Here is a 16,800-nt window from a genome sequence, read left to right as displayed (position 1 = left end):
GACATTATGGCATGGTTACCAGACAGCATTTTAACCCACTTAAGATTTGGGTCATAAATTTAGGCAGACCACATAGCCAGGTTGTGTTTTTCTCTGGGCATGTTCAGAAAGTACAGAGTTGTGAGGGCTGGGAGCCTAGCTCAGTGGTAGAGCTCTTGCCTGGCTTTGTTTTGCAAGGCCATGGTTTTAATGCTCAGATTAATAATAATAATAATAATAATGGTGGTGGTGGTAGCAGTAGTAGTAGTTGTAGAAAAATAATTTTTTTTTGATTTTTTTTTTTAAATTTTTATTTATTTATTTGAGAGCGACAGACACAGAGAGAAAGACAGATAGAGGGAGAGAGAGAGAATGGGCGCACCAGGGCTTCCAGCCTCTGCAAACGAACTCCAGATGCGTGCGCCCCCTTGTGCATCTGGCTAACGTAGGACCTGGGGAACCGAGCCTCGAACCAGGGTCCTTAGGCTTCACAGGCAAGCGCTTAACCGCTAAGCCATCTCTCCAGCCCGCAAAATAATTTTGGGTTGGAGAAATGGCTTGGCAGTTAAGGCGCTTACCTACAAAGCTTAAGGACCCAGGTTCAATTCCCCGGTATCCACATAAGCCAGATGCACAAGGTAGCACATGCATTTGGAGTTTGTTTGCAGTGGCTGGAGGCCCTGGCGTGCTCATTCTCTCTCTCAAATAAGTAAATAAAAATTAAATTTTCTTTTAAAAAATGAATAATTTTAAAAAAGCAGTTATAATTTACTAAATGATCTTGATGGAACAGAAGTAGGGCAGGAACTTAGGAGCATGCTTATAAATGTTGCTGTGATGTTTCAGCTGGTTTGGGAGAAGGGAGAAAAGGGGCATGAGAAAAAGTAAAATGGGAGAGGTGCTAGTCCATTTAAAGGATTATCACTGTGTAAACAGGAGAGAATGAGCCAGGCATAGAGAATATGAGGATCAGAGACCAAGAGGCAGGAATTGGGATTGGGTGCCAGCTTTAATGATGGGCAATGCTACAGTCTGCATGTGTTTGTGTGAATGAGCAGAGAACATGGGTAAGTGCAAAGTCATTGGAAGAGGGCCATCAGGGGATATAGTGGCCAGAATATTAGGAAAAATATGTATTGAAGTCATGAAGAATTATGACTAGAGCAGTGGTGAGAAGAGAAGCAGTGACTCAGAGATAAAGAAGCAAGAAGAGTGACTGGCAGTTGTAGATGACTGTAATTATAACATAAGAAATAGAGTGTGACCTGAGCTGGTGGTGACAATTCACAATAAGGTTTTTAGGGCATTAGAAGGCAGAATGTGCTAGAGCTGGTGATAAGGAGCAAAGAGGATGCCTGTTGTATCTCCAAGCCCAGTGGTAAGTGGATTGTGGGTTAGAAGCTGTCACAAGGGAGGGCAACCAGGAAATAGCATTTTGAGGGAAACCCAGTCTCAGGGAGACCAGGCTTTTACAGTATGTCACTCATGAAACTTGGGATACAATGGCTGTTGTGGTCAGCCTGCAACATGTGCCACAGGGCCTTAGCTGAGCTTTCATCATATCTATATGCCAGGAATATACCATCCCAGCTGTGACAACAACAATAAAAATATTTCCAGGTATTGCCAAATGTTGCTAACTGGGCAAAATAACCCCTGGTTAAAAACCACTTATTTTGGGCTAGAGAGATGGCTTAACAGTTAAGACTCTTGCCTGTGAAGCCTAAGGACCGAGGTTCCACTCCTCTGAACCCACGTAAGCCAGGTGCACATGATGGTGCATGTGTCTGGAGTTTATTTGCATTGGCAGGAGGTCCTGGTGTGCCCATTCTCATTTTCTCTCTCTAATAAATAAAGAAAAAAATCACTTAAAAAAAAAAGGCTGGGCGTGGTGGTGCACACCTTTAATCCTAGCACTTGGGAGGCAGAAATAGGAGGATCGCCTTGAGTTTGAGTCCACCCTGAGACTACATAATGAATTCCAGGTCAGCCTGGGCTACAGCAAAACTGTACCTTGAAAAATAAAATTAAAAAACCATTTATTTTATTTTATTTGCAAGCAGAGAGGAGAATATAGACTCAGAGAGGGAGAGAATGGGTGTAGCAGGGCACCTAGCCACTGAAAACAAACTCCAGATGCATGTGCCACTTTGTGCATCTGGCACAAACATTGTAAACACGGGTACTGAGGAACTGAACCCAGGTTACTAGGCTTTGCAGTCAGACTCCTTAATTGCTGAGTCATCTCTCCAGCCCGGGTCTGGTTCCCCCGACTACCACTCCCCTGAGGTAGGGTTTCACTTTAGCCCAGGCTGACCTGAAATATTCACTATGTAGTCTCTGGGTGGCCTTGAACTCATAGCAGTCTTCCTGCCTCAGCTTCCTGAGTGCTGGGATTAAGTGCATGTGCCACCACGTTCCACTGTGTTCTGATTTTTGGTGATAACTTTGACAGAGATTTTTCTTGGTTTCAGGGGTCCAAAAGGATTCTTCGCTCCAATGAGATCATCCTTCCTGCTAGTGGCCTGGTAGAAACAGAACTCCAGTTAACCTTCTCCCTTCAGGTAAGAATTTTCTAAATTTTGTCATGTGTGGTAGTGTACCTCTTTAATTCCAGCACTTAGGCAGAGGTAGGAGGATTGCCATGAGTTCAAGGCCACCTGAGACTATGTAGTGTATTCCAGGTCTGTCTGGGCTAGAGCAAGACCCTACCTTGAAAAAAAAATTTTTAAAGAATTTTCTAGGGCTGGAGAGATGGCTTAGCGGTTAAGTGCTTGCCTGTGAAGCTTAAGGACGCTGGTTTGAGGCTCAATTCCCCAGGACCCACATTAGCCAGATGCACAAGGGTGCACATGCATTTGGAGTTTGTTTTCAGTGGCTGGAAGCCCTGGCTTTCCCATTTTCTCTCTCTCTCTCTCTCTCTCTCTCTCTCTCTCTCTCTCTCTATCTGCCTCTTTCTCTCTCTGTCTGTTGCTTTCAAATAAATAAATAATTAAAAAATAAATGAATAAAAATAAAAAAGAATTTTCTAAATCTTGAAGTTCTCTAATATGCCATAATTAGTCTAGTTCCCAAAGTCCTCAAACCTGTACACTTTTCTCTAAAAGTCACTAGAAGCCAATTTAGGGAGGAAAGAATACAAGTCAGCTGACTCTATGGCTAACCTGGGGGCCAGAGCAGTCCCTCAGCTAGCCAGCCAGCCAGGGTAGAAGTGCTGAGACTGATCAGCTGCTAAGACATGTGCTGAGGCTCAGTCTCCCTTTGCCTGGCTTTATGTGATCAGTAGCTAACCCCCTAATGTGCCTGCCCTACCACTACCATGCTCAGCATATCCAGTCTCCTTAACTGATCTGAATCACATGCCCCAGTAGGGTGCAACCCACCTCAATCCCCCTTTACCTCGATTACTCTGCAAATCCTCCTAGAGTCTCTGTCATCATAATCCTAGTAGGCTATGTTCAACCACATAGAGAAAACAACTAACCAAGTAGCAAAGGAAAAGGTGATTTCTGAGCCTCTGTAGCAAAACCAGCCACTCTGGCATTATTCTCACTCTGACCAATGTAGAATAGTTACGTGTCTTCTAACAGGACCTGAAGGCCAACTGCTTAGTAACCATCTGAATGTTATGCTCTTCAGTACCCTCATTTCCTTAAGCGAGATGCCAACAAACTGCAGATCATGTTGCAAAGAAGGAAGCGGTACAAGAACCGGACCATCTTGGGCTACAAAACCTTGGCTGTGGGACTCATCAACATGGCAGAGGTGAGCAGACTATTCTCAAACTGTTGGCCTGTAAGTCAGAAACCAGGAGAACACTGGGCTCAGCCATTCGTGTCCAGCTGTGGGAATAAACTATAAGAATGAAATATGGAAAAGAACTGTGAGAATATTTCTTTTTGTTGTTGTTTATTTTTATTTATTTATTTAAGAGTGACAGACAGAGAGAGAGAGAGAGAATGGGTGCACCAGGGCCTCCAGCCACTGCAAATGAACTCCAGACGTGTGTGCCCCCTTGTACATCTGGCTTACCTGGGTCCTGGGGAATTGAGCCTTGAACCAGGGTCCTTAGGCTTCACAGGCAAGCGCTTAACCACCAAGCCATCTCTTCAGCCCTGTGAGAATATTTCTTATGGGCCTTACAAATAACTTTTCTGAGACTATTGCTGTGAGATGGTTTTTCTGCTAAGTTCTTGACTTGTAACTTGCCCTGAAGTTAATCTTACAACTTTGTAAGCTACCCGCTTAAAGGTTTCTTTTGCCATAGTGTACCTTTGGCCTGAGCAGTACAATATTGACAAACAATGTTTAGAGATGCTGACTTATCTTAAGCTATGCTCTTTGCCCTACTTCTCAGTCATCTGGTTGTGCTTTTGACCCAGAACAAGTGGGAATGTGTGAGAAGTGCTGACCATGCATTGAAGACAACATGGTCAGTAACAAACTGCCCACAGAACTATCACAGATCTTTTGAAGACAGCAGTTGGTGGGCTTAGAGTGACTGTATTTGTGAATGGAAAAAGAGAGAGAGAGGTCATTCTGAATCAGCAGAATCCAGCCCATCATACCCTTAAATCCCTTCCTTTAATAAATGTTTTAAGTACTATTCAAAGACAAAAAGTTCCTTGCCTTACCCTTTGTCCATGCAGTGCTCAACTAGTTTATATATTACTGCTTATTTCTTCTGTTTTTGTTTTTGGGTTTTTTGTTTGTTTGTTTGTTTTTTGAGGTAGAGTCTCACCATAGCACAGGCTGACCTGGAACTCATTCTGTTGCTCCAGGCTGGCCTCAAACTCATAGCAGTCCTCTTACCTCCTGAGTGTTGCAATTAAAGGCATGCGCCACCATGCCAAGCTTTTTAAAAAAAAAAAAAAAATATATATATATATATATATATATATATATATATATATATATATATATATATATATATTTGTTAGCAGAACTAACACTGGAATGGAGCTAATAAACCTCAAGATCTGCTTCTAGTGGCATACCTCCTCCAATGAGCCTCCCCCTCCCAGATTGTCACCAGCTGGAGTTCAAGCATTCAGAACACATTTAAGTTTATGGGGAACACCTGATTCTAACCACCATACATGTAAAGAATTCTCATATGCCAAATTCACCTCAATTCTTCACTTATTAACATATTGCTATGGCTATCTTACTATTTCTCTTTATATATTGGCTTATTTTCTTTTCTGAGTATGTAAGAAGTTGCAGGCATGATGCCCCATTTCATGTTAGTACTATATTGTCAGTTTTCTAAATAGAAGAATACTGTCCTGCCTAAGTCCTATGTCACCACCACAATCAGGACATTGACACTTATGCAAGTCTACTATGTGGCCCACAGTCCAAGTCCCCTGATACAGAGTGTCTCAGTGGCCTTCTTGAGGGGCCCAGGACTGACTGTAGGAGTTGGTTGCACTTTGTTTTCCCATTTCTAGTCTCCGTCAGTCCCTAGACTTTCTTTTTCTTTGCCTTTCATTGCCTTTTTTTTTTTTTTTTTTTTTTTTTTTTTGAGGTAAGGTTTCACTGTAGTCCAGGCTGACCTGGAATCCACTCTGTATTCTCAGGGTGGCCTCGAACTCAGGTGATCCTCCTACCTCTGCCTCCCCAAGTGCTGGGATTAAAGGCGTGCACCACCATGCCCGGCGCCTTTGTCTTTCTTGAGATCTGATGTGCCTTCTTTCTCTTAACCTTCGCACACTTCCTCTTTCCCTCCCTCCCCCTCCTACAAATATTTTTAAAACTTAAATAGGGTTATCATTGCTTTTGTCACCTCTCAGCAGAGAAAGCTAGGAAATACATGTACATGCGCACATATGCCTTAATGCATCCCTGGACTGTTTCACCTGGAGCACACAGTAGTAACTTCTGTCCCAACCTAATACTGTGGGGCCTACTCTAACTTCTCCCTTTCCCATGTTTCTCAGTTTCTTTCTTGAATAGCAAGACGCTAGGCTCCGTTTTTCTCAATATGTCTGCTCACTTGGGCAGTTCTCCTATGTGTTGGGCAAAGGGGAAGAAGAAAGGGACCTGCTTATTGCTGGGACAAAACACCCAATCAGAAATGGCTTATGGAAGAAAAGAGTGTACTTCCAGCTTAAAGTTTCAAAGGGAGATGTCATCATGGTGAAGAAAGCATGACAGGCCTGAGCAGGAGGCTGGGAATCTCATCTCCACCCTGCAGCAAGGACAAAGGAGAATGAGCTAGTTATCACTGGCAAGGGCCCTGTACTGTAAAATCTCCCCAGTGACGTACCTCCTCAAGCAAGGCTCTACCTTCCAAAGGCTCCACCAGCTGGGGATTAAGTATGAGGCTTAATTACAAACACATAGGGTATGGGCGTAGGGGATTTTAAATTCAGACCACCATACGACCACAAGTCAGCATTATTGACAACTTCCATAACTGTAAACAATATCCCATGGTAATTCCCTCCCTCCTCCCACTTTTCCCTTTGAAACTCCACTCTCCATCATATCCCCTCCCCCTATCAATCAGTCTCTTTTATTTCTGTACATTAATAAATTAAATTGGAAAACCGTTGTGATCCTAGTAAGATATGTGAATAGTCCCACCCATCTTTCTGTCCTCTTTAGATTTTGTATAAGGATAAAGGACTGCAGGGAAGGAATTAATGCAACATCCTACTTCCCTAACTGTGCAACCCTACCATTCCTCTGTGTTCTGTAACTCTTTTTCTTCATTGCCAGGACTGCTAGCCAGCACATGGCCATACTCTGCTCGGACAGCTAATTTCCCTGTGAATGACTTAATTTAGCATGCAGTCATAAAGATTAGTAATCATTTTCAACCTAAAACTTCATTTGTTATCTTTAAACGCATACCCTAACTAGTGGGTACTGGGGAATTGAATCCAAGCCTACATACTTTGTGAGCGAGTACCTTTAACAGCTGAGCCATCTTTCCAGCTCTTGGAGATCATTTTAAAGAAAGGCCCTAAAAAACACTAGGAAGATAGTAGGCATGGATTGGAAGTGAGAAGGAAAATATAGCCACTAAATGTCATTGCTATTGGCTTGCATATCCACTTTGGTTTCTGAAAATGACAGCCCTATGGCCTTTCTGGTGAAGTGTTTCTATTGCATTCTTTACACATAGGTGATGCAACATCCCAACGAAGGTGCTCTGGTACTTGGCCTGCACAGCAACGTGAAAGATGTCTCTGTGCCTGTAGCAGAAATAAAGATCTATTCTTTGTCCAGCCAACCCATTGACCATGAAGGAATCAAGTCCAAGTTGTCTGGTACAATGTATTCAATGTCTGCAGACCCTGTGGAAGACAAAAGAGCCTGTGCCCTGATATTTATCCTGGGAAAGCTAAACAAGACACACATGAAATGTCCCCAAGCAAGAGAAGCTTGAGGATCCCAAAATATACCATGTGGCTATAACCCTGGCTGTGGCCCTTTCCTCTAGCCCAGTTACATTGATTCCTGTCCATCAAAGTCTCTTAGGCCAGATACTCTGAGGGCCAGACTGTCTTACTAGGATGTCTGTTCCAGATCGCTCCCCTGATATTGACAACTACTCTGAAGAAGAAGAGGAAAGCTTCTCCTCAGAACAAGAAGGCAGTGATGACCCGTTGCATGGTCAGGTAACTTCCCGTGGTCCCTCCCTTGGAGTGTGTGTGAAGTTTCTGGAAACTCCCAGCCTCATTCCATCTCCTTCCTGCTCAGGACCTGTTTTATGAAGATGAGGATCTTCGGAAAGTAAAGAAGACTCGGAGAAAACTGACCTCAACTTCAGCCATCACTAGGGTGAGCCACTCATGTCAGGGTGCAACACAGCTCAGATTCTTGGTCTAGGGGTAGGAGGAGAATGGTACATTCAGGCCTTGTGAAAAGATCTCTACTTGTGACTACCTCTCAAGATTCTGACACATCCCCTGGAATCCTGTGCTACACAAGGTGTCACAAGCTATGCAGAGAGAAAGAAAGCTAATAATCCATTTCCAGAAATTGGAACGAGTCAAATACTTCCTTAAGAAGCATAATGCTTCAGACACCCAACCTCTGTTCTCCATGTGATGTGTCACGATATACTATCCACCACAGAGAGAAGCCAGCTGTAGGGTATCACTATTTTTGATTATTTGTTGCATATACTCAGAAGTAATAGGTTATGCTTCAGAACCATAAAAACCCTATGAGCCCTATAAGTTTGATAAAATTTAATTACATTAAATATAGTTCCTACCTTAATGAATCCATATTCCTGTAGACAAAGACCTTTGGAATACATTTCCTAATTGAGAGTCCTCAAGAGTGCCCTTTTTTGCTGAAGTTGGAGTTGTGAGCTGACAAGGTAAAACCTGAGCTCTTTGGTGATTTCTGCTAATTGTGGAGCCCTTGTCTCTACATACAGGATGGTCAGAAGTACCAGAAGGTCCTAAGAGAAAAAGCCCATTTCATTTTCCCTAGAGACATCTTGGTTCTCTCAAGTATAGAGAGTATATGGGAACTGACACTCTGAGAGTGAGGTTTTCATCTCGTTTGGGGTGGATTTCAGTCCAACCCTTCTGAAGGTGTCTCCCAGCCTGGCATCCCACCACAAAACAGTGCTTTCACGTCTGCAATCAAGGGTCATAGGACTTCTGGGTAAGCCCTCAGAGTATGACCCTGATTTCCCCTTTGTATCACTGACCAACAAGCATGAGAACTGCTTCCTTTTCCCCAGGTTTCTCTTTGTTTAAACTTTTATTTACTTAGGCATGTGTGAACAGCTACATCTGAGGCATATGCATACATGTGTGGAGGTCAGAGGACAGCTTTAGATATAGGTCTTCACCCTCCACTTTGTTTTGAGGCAGGGTCTTTAATTGTTCTCCACTGTTTGCCAGGCTAGCCGGCCTTCAAGCTTCTGGGAGCTACTTTGTCTCATTTACCATCTTGCCTTAAGTGTGCTGGGATTAAAGATACCCATGACAGCATACAGCCTTTTATGTGAGCTCTGGAGATTGAAACTCATGTACTAATGCCTGTACAGCAAGTCTTTACCCACTGAGCTATCTCCTCCAACCCTTTCCTCAGGTTTCTAAGCTCCCTAGGAAAGACATATCCATAGAGCACAACCCTTCCCTCCACTGTACCCTGAGAAGGGAGAAAATCTGAACGACCTTGTTGTCATGGCTTCTTCTGCTGAGCTTTCTCTTTTTTACTCTGTAGCCATAGGAGGCCCTGTTTTCTCTCCAGAAGATACCCCCTCAGCTTCCTAAGTCACTTCTTACTATGGTCTCCTTCATAGTGTATAACTAGAGACCAGCATCACTGTGCACTCCCCAAGTGGTATTTCCAAAAGCTGCAAGCACTTTTAAGTTATGTTTGTAGACACTTGGAGAGGACCCTTTATTTTTTGTTTCTTGTCCATGTTCATTCTTCTCTCTACCCAAAGAGCACTTTGTCCCAGACACTGATCTACTTATGTCTTTGATTCCCTAATGCTGTGAACTTGGATTTCTTCCTTGTTGGGAAAGCCCTCACTCTTGAAGACCTGTCAGCTTTAACTGCAAGTTAGTCATTTCCATTCCCAGATGGGAATTTGTCATTCAGGCCAGAAATATGTATGGCCACAAGATAAGTCTAGTACCCAGAGCATAGCAAGAGACACGGGTCAGGAAGCCCAGGTTGGGACATCCATGAGCTCGTGTCTGTAGACTCAGACTTATCTATAAAGTGGGTACCATTAGGCCGAGGTCTCTATAGGGGTAGTGATGGGATGGCTATCTCTGACAGTGCCTTAGATGTGATGCCCAAAGATGGGGGTTCTTTTGTTTGTTTTTTGAGGTATGTAGGGTCTCACTCTAGCCCAGGCTAACCTGGAATTCACTGTGTAGTCTTAGAGGGGCCTTGAATGCACAGCAATCCTCCTACCTCTGCCTCCCAAGTGCTGGGATTAAAGGCTTGGGCCACCACACCTGGCTAAGATGGTTTATAAAGACTGACCATTACCAAGTAATTTGAGGAAAGGTTTTAGACAGGTATAGACCCAGGACAGTTTTTCCAAGAATAAGCAATGATTTTCCACTTGGCTTATAGTGAGGCTATTATATATGCTGAGGCTGCTGGGTTTGGATAGGTGATCAACTCTGGAGAGAACCAAGCTAGACCACTGGCTGGGCAGGGAGAAGACTGTTGCAGTGACCCCAAAGAAATGCATGGAGAAAGGCCTCAGTGAAGGCCAGGAACATTGTAGGTGGAGGCAAAAGGGCATGAGCTAGCCAGCACTGACTGAGAAAGCAGAGGTAAGGAAGAGTCCAGGTGTGGGCCTAGTAACTGATGTCACTAACTAGGATGGCCATGCAAGATGAGGACAAGTTCCATTCTGAGATATCAAGCAGTATGTACACCCAAAGCTGGCATCTGGATCTGAAGGACAGAGTGGGAGATGGGCTGGAGGTACGTACACCTCTAGAGATTATTGAGATGCAGCAAGGCCCTGGGGACAGATGAGATCACCTCTAGGAACTATGCCAGCATCCACCTGTCTTGTCAGAGAAGTTTTCAGTGTGGGGGTAGGAACTGTGTCTTTCTCCTTTTTGTCCTCTTGCTGTTCCATTCAGGGTGGGCTTGTGGCAATGTCTGATGACTTGAACTGACCACAAATGGATATTCCTTGACAACAGCTTGTGTAATTCATCCCCACAGCAACCTAATATCAAACAGAAGTTTGTGGCCCTCCTCAAGCGGTTCAAAGTCTCTGATGAGGTATGACTCTTTACTCCCAAAGTTAACAGTGAGTAGAATTCCCATAGTTTGTTGTGCTTCTGTGTAGACACTGGGAGTTAAGATTCTGGGGTCACAGTCCCTCCCTCTTGTGTACATAGCAGAGCCCCCAAGGTAGAGAGCAGCTGGAGAGGAGCTTTATGTTTCTTGAAAAGAAGAGGGCTTCATATGAAGTGTGTAATTTCATGGTATTTAGCAACAATATAGCATAGTTGTACCCAACCATCAGTGAATACCCAACCTCTGGCTTTACAATGACAAATCCAGCCATTGTCATTAATTTTCCCTGAAACCACTACAGGAGCCACAGAGAGCAATAGTCTGAGGCATGGATATGTATGTACTCAATGGTTAGCTTTCATTATGGGAACCTCGCAGGCTCTAGAGGTCTTGGCACCAGTTTCTATAGGCTTCTTAGTATACTAAAAAACAATTGGTGATGTTAATTGTCAAGAGAAGGTCTTTGTCCCTTTATGGACTACAGAAGACCTGGTGCACTGGGCTTGCCTTCTGGGTTTTCTTACATGCTTTCTGGGAAGAGGCCTGTAGCACTCACTCTTCCTCCTGTTGCTGGCTCTGATGTGGATACTGGGAGGAACTGAGAAGGAACGTGGTCTCACTATGTTCCTGCTCTCAGGATCAAAGCCCAGAAAAGACTCTACTAACTTTGACTCTGTGGCATGTTCCTTCAGAGAAAATACTAGGAAAACCAATTGGCAGCTGGCCCAGTGTAAAGGAATTACTCATCCACCATAAATGTTAATAGGAAGAACTTTAAATTCAAAGATGCTTGTTCTGTTCACAGGTGGGCTTTGGGCTGGAACACGTGTCCCGGGAGCAGATTCGGGAAGTAGAAGAAGATCTGGATGAATTGTATGACAGCCTAGAGATGTACAACCCAAGTGACAGCGGCCCTGAAATGGAGGAGACAGAGAGCATCCTCAGCACCCCAAAGCCCAAGCTCAAGTGAGGCCCAGAGCTCCTCCCGGGCTGCCTTCTGAGCCCTCTCTTCCCTCTGCCATGGTGTTCTCTGCACCTTCCCTCACACTCCATTCAGAGAATGACTGTTTTGCCTCCAACTGACAAAAGTCCTCATAAGATTTTCCCAATGGACTTTCCTCAACCCACACCCCCTTGCCCCACCCACAACATCCTTCCTCACCAGGTCCTATAAGCCAAGCTGTTGTTCTGAGCTGTGGCGGCCACTGACCCTTGCTGTGCTTCTTTGCTGCAGGCCCTTCTTTGAGGGGATGTCACAGTCCAGCTCTCAGACGGAGATTGGCAGCCTCAACAGCAAGGGCAGCCTTGGAAAAGACACCACCAGTCCTGTGAGCAGACCAATAGCTACGAGGGGTGGGGAATGGGACTTGGAATGCTGGCATCTGAGTCAGGGCCCACACTCTGCTTCTCTGTGTATAGCTCCTTTTGGGATCTCAGAAGAGTGGGTGGCTGCAGTCTTGTTCTTCTCAGCCCTGGCTAGGAAATTAGCATTCAAAAAGCATGCTGTGTCTAGTCAGGTGTTCTTTCTGATGTGCTGTCATATACATGAAGCCTTTCCTTAGAGCTTCCCCTCTCTGGGTCCATGAGGCAGGCGGCTGAAAGTATAGGGCCTACAGCAAGCATTCTGCCAGAGGAGTGATTCTGCCTTCCATGTGGGGAAAAGATCAGGTAGAAAGGGCTAGAGAGTCCTTAGGACCACACAGTCTGTCCAGGGAGCAGTAAATAAGCTGTGTTGTGTGGAGAACTTGGAGGAGAAGCAGTCCTCTGAAAGAACACAGAATTTGGTGAGCAGATTGTGATTTGCCAGCTGAGCAATGTGGCTCCAAACACCCAGCAGCTGGTCACAGGCAGGAGCCTGGGGAAGGTATTCTTTCCTTTGTTCACAACTAGAAGCAAATAGACATAATACATGATTGTAGAACAGAGCTATGGTGTGCTATTGAGGGCTGCAATTTTTTTTGTTGTTGATGATGAGAACCCAAATCCTTTAAGTCCTCCAGTTCTTGCTGCTTTGGCAGCAGATGAGACATGCTGTCATTTGTTCACCACGGGAAATACACAGCTCTCTCTACAAGTGGGTATTAACTGTGAGGAAATGTCTGAAGGTGCAAGGCACTCCATCTGCTGAAAAACAGTCTGGGCTGGACTGGTTCCTGTTCTCTGTGTATAAACCACCACCCCTCTTGAGACCTCTCATGGTGGCCCTTCTGCCACCAGGTGGAGCTGTCTTCCAGCTCATTTCTCCTTCTGTTTAAGGTTTAGCAGGCCACCAAGCCCACTGAGAACTGTACTGTGTGATGTTAGGAAATGCAAGAAGGGAAACTGTGGTCTATGCCAAAAATCCTCCTGAGGAGAAACTTCAGACATGCTACTTGAAGATCCAAATCCCTAGCACTTTACCAGCTCTAGATTCATGGTGTTCTGGAGCTGAAGAGGCTGATTGGAATATATTAACACTAGTTCATGGGTTAGAGCTGCCTCTCACCAGGAGCTGCCTAATAGTCTTGCTAAGTGTCACTGTCCAAGTGGACAAATGATTGGCCTCTAGAGACACTGGAGAAAATATCTATAGAAAGAAGTCCAGGGCCTGGCTAAGAGAGGGCCGCTGCATCGTGATCTAGGAATGCTGTACCTTGAGCTACTGTGGTTAAGTATATGTAAGCTGAACTGGTGCCCAAGAAGCAGTAAGCATGTGTGAGCATTCAGTAAGTATAGTGATCATTGTTAATAAATCAAGAAAAGGTGGGCATGGTGGCTCATGCCTTTAATCCCAACATTTGGGAGGCAGAGGTAGGATTGCCATGAGTTCAAGGCCACCTTCAGACTACATGGTGAGTTCCACATCAGCCTGAGCTAGAGTAAGACCCTACCTCGAAAAAACAAAATAATAATAATAACAATAAACAAATCAAGAAAAGGAACTGTTTCATACAAACAGAAGTGTTTCTACCTGGACAAAATAGAATTTGGCTATAAATTTTATGTCAATTTCCATTACATGGTTTACAGTATTTAGGGGGGAAAAATCACCTTAACACTTAGCCATTGTTGACACATTATTTGGTAAAGGTGTTGACACAGGAGCCCAGTTAGCTTAATTTAGTAGACTTATCAGTCTCAACAGTATGACAGCCTAAGGGCCCCTATTTAGGCCAAAAAAAAAAAAAAGTGTCTGTGCTGGGACTTTCTAGTGTGACTCTTTAAAAAAAAAATTATTTACTTATTTGAGAAAGAGAATGGGTACATCAGGGCTTCCTGCCATTGCAAATGAACTCCAGACACAAGCATCACTTATGGATCTGGCTTTATTTTGGTACTGGGGAATCAAACCTGGGCTGACAGGCTTTGCAAGCAAGCACCTTTAATCACTGATCCATTTCCCCAGCTCTTTTGTGTGGGCGGGGGGACAATAATGGTAAGCATACATGTGGTGCATGTGTGGAGATCAAAAGACAGCCTCAGGTACCAGTCCTCTTCTTCCACCTTGTTTGAGGCAGGGTTTCTCTTTGCTCTTCATTGCTGCATATGCCAGGCTAGTTGGCTGGCAAGCTTCAGGGGAGTATCCTGTTCTGCCTCCCATCCTGCCATAGGTGCACTGGGATTGTAGATGCTGGCACTATGGTATCCAACTTTACATGGGTTCTGGGTATTCAAACTCAGGAGCCCACACTTCACAGAAATTGCTTCATCACTGGGCTGTCTCCCCAGCCCCTGATGTAAATCTTACTCCATCTTTCTACTGATTGATCTTGGGCTGGTTCTCAAGCTTCAGTTTCCTCATCTGCATAATCCATGTAAAAAGCACATGCTCACAAGGCCATGTAGAGATGCTTTGAGAGCCTGTGGACTTTGCTGTATGGGAACCTACAGAAACGCAAGCTGATGCTACTTGTTCTGATTCAATTACTTAGAGCCATTTCAGTTTTGGAGTCTTCAGATTGATAGAATCTAAATGTCTTACATGAGTCCTTCAAATTCTAGTTTCCTTGGCTAGACCTCAGACTTGATTTGTTGTTTCCCTGCTGAGATTTCTATTTTGAAGAGCTCCATATGTCTTGATGTGGGTGTGGAACTCTGGAACCCCTTAGTATACAGGCACTTTGGAACAGTGAAACAAGGCTGTATTCTTGCATGGAGAACTTTCAGGAAGATTAGGAAAAACACATGATTGTGTAGATGTTGGGGCTGTGCACCTGCTGCTGAGAACTGTTGCTTAATTGATTTTCTCTTTCCCCTTTATTACTTTTATGGTACAAAGAACTGAGCTCAGAGCTTTGCACTTGCTAAGAAAGCTCTCTACCACTAAGCTGTTACCAGGCCTATTGATTTTTCTTTTTTATTTTATTTTTATTAATTTGAGAAAGAACGGGAGAGAATGGGTACACCAGGGCCTCCAGCTGCTGCAGATGCAGACATGTGTGCCCCTCCTTGTGTATCTGGCTTACGCAAGTCCTGGAGAATCATTTAACTCTGTAGGCAAGCACCTTAATCACTAAGCCATCTCTCCAGCCCTGATTTTTCTTATCAATAGAACCAGTAAGAATTTCTGCTGACACAAATTAATGGAGTTGTTGAGTTATTCTTAAGACTCAAGCACACACTGGGCAACATAGTTTGGTTCTCCAAGCTGGTGGCAATAGAGCCTGGCAGTGCTTCAAGACTATGGCCTAAGATCAGGCTCTTAGCCCAGACTGCATCCTCTTAGAAGGTATTATTTCCATAGCACTGTTAGTAATGGTGTCAGGGACTAGTCTGTCTCTCTATCTCCTCCTCCCACACTCTTCCTCCCCTCTCCCCCTTCCCTCTCTTCTCAGTAGCTACTTTCACCCATGGGCACAGACTATAGTCTCCTGGGACCTTCAATGCCAAACAGGCCTGCAAGCTGCAGGGTACTTGCAGGGGGGGAGGGTGGAAAAAAAGCCTTTCATTTTTGTGTGTGGAATTGGGGAATCAAACCCAAGATTACTGAGCTATTCGTCTCTGGCATAGCCCTTCAGACAGTCTAGGAGCAAGAACAGAAGCTGGACAAGTTGGGAGTTTATTCCAGTTTTTCTTTGTCATGCACTTTAATAAAGCTTGTGTGGAAGGAGGAATAGACCTCATCAGATGTTGCTACCATGGTGTGTGAACAACACCATGGCTGTTCCAGGTTTTGACAAGTCATGCTACTTTAAAACCCTAAGTGGGGGCTGGAGAGATAGTTTAGCGGTTAAGGAGCTTACTTGCAAAGCCTAAGAACAAACACCTGTTCAAATCTCCAGGTCCTACATATAGCCAGACACAAGCATGCAATGTTGCACCTGCATTCAAGGGGTCGCATGAGTCTGGAGTTCGTTCACAGTGGCTGAAAGGCCCTGTTGTGTCCATCCTCTCTCTCTGCCTCTTTCTCTCTCAAAAATAAAATAAAATATCTGGGTGTGGTGACACACGTCTTTAATCTTAGCACTCACGAGGCAGAAGTAGGAGGATTACCATGAGTTTGAGGCCACCCTGAAACTACATAGTGACTTCCAGGTCAGCCTAAGCTACAGTGAGACCCGACCTCGGGGAAAAAAAAAATAGAAAATAAAAAACTGTAAGTGGAACTGTGTTAGCACTCCAGTTCATGCTGAGCTCATAAGTAAATGGGATCATCTTCTGCCCTAGGTCTGAGCAGACTTTTTGGATTCTAAACTCTGTTAACATTGGTTAATCATGTAGACAATGTATAAGTGAACTGGTCTAGTCTGAAAGGCAGCCTGTTCTTTGTAGCTATGAGTCATACAGGCTAAGACATCTTGAGCCCTGGGGTCACAGCTTCTAGGTCAGATGTATTTGGTTTGTTTTATCCATGGCTTTGAGCAGTAGTTCTCTATTGAGGATGGTTTCAACTCCCAGGAGACATTTGGCAATTATTTGAAACATTTTGGGTTGTCACCAGTACGAAAGGTTGTTACTGGCACCTAGAGCAAAAGTTAATAATATTCTTAAACATTTTACAAGACACAAAATATGACTCAGAAAGACCCAAAGGCTAGAGAGATGGCTTAGCAGTTAAGGCGCTTGCCTGCAAAGCCAAAGGAC

General features: G+C 44.3%; 1 protein-coding gene and 1 long non-coding RNA gene across 2 annotated transcripts in view; one reads left to right on the top strand and one right to left on the bottom strand.

Annotated features, from left to right (window-relative positions):
* The window catches only part of Pacs1 (phosphofurin acidic cluster sorting protein 1), a 137,831-nt gene that overhangs the window by 104,097 nt on the left and 16,934 nt on the right, over positions 1–16,800 (top strand). The window contains exons 3-10 of the mRNA XM_004656703.2: positions 2,454–2,543; positions 3,619–3,744; positions 7,115–7,259; positions 7,519–7,610; positions 7,693–7,773; positions 10,660–10,719; positions 11,543–11,703; positions 11,972–12,065. Of these exons, the coding sequence (XP_004656760.1) occupies positions 2,454–2,543; positions 3,619–3,744; positions 7,115–7,259; positions 7,519–7,610; positions 7,693–7,773; positions 10,660–10,719; positions 11,543–11,703; positions 11,972–12,065 (849 nt within the window). The remainder of the gene's footprint in view (positions 1–2,453; positions 2,544–3,618; positions 3,745–7,114; positions 7,260–7,518; positions 7,611–7,692; positions 7,774–10,659; positions 10,720–11,542; positions 11,704–11,971; positions 12,066–16,800) is intronic.
* Positions 16,371–16,800, bottom strand: part of LOC123460638 — a 31,242-nt gene continuing 30,812 nt past the window's right edge. Inside the window, exon 4 of the long non-coding RNA XR_006637143.1 lies at positions 16,371–16,679. This is a non-coding gene — a long non-coding RNA (uncharacterized LOC123460638). The remainder of the gene's footprint in view (positions 16,680–16,800) is intronic.

Source organism: Jaculus jaculus, chromosome 1, assembly GCF_020740685.1.
Source record: "Jaculus jaculus isolate mJacJac1 chromosome 1, mJacJac1.mat.Y.cur, whole genome shotgun sequence".
NCBI lineage: Eukaryota > Metazoa > Chordata > Mammalia > Rodentia > Dipodidae > Jaculus > Jaculus jaculus.
The sequence above is the reverse complement of the archived record's forward strand: the minus strand, read 5'-3'. Positions and strand labels throughout refer to the sequence as shown.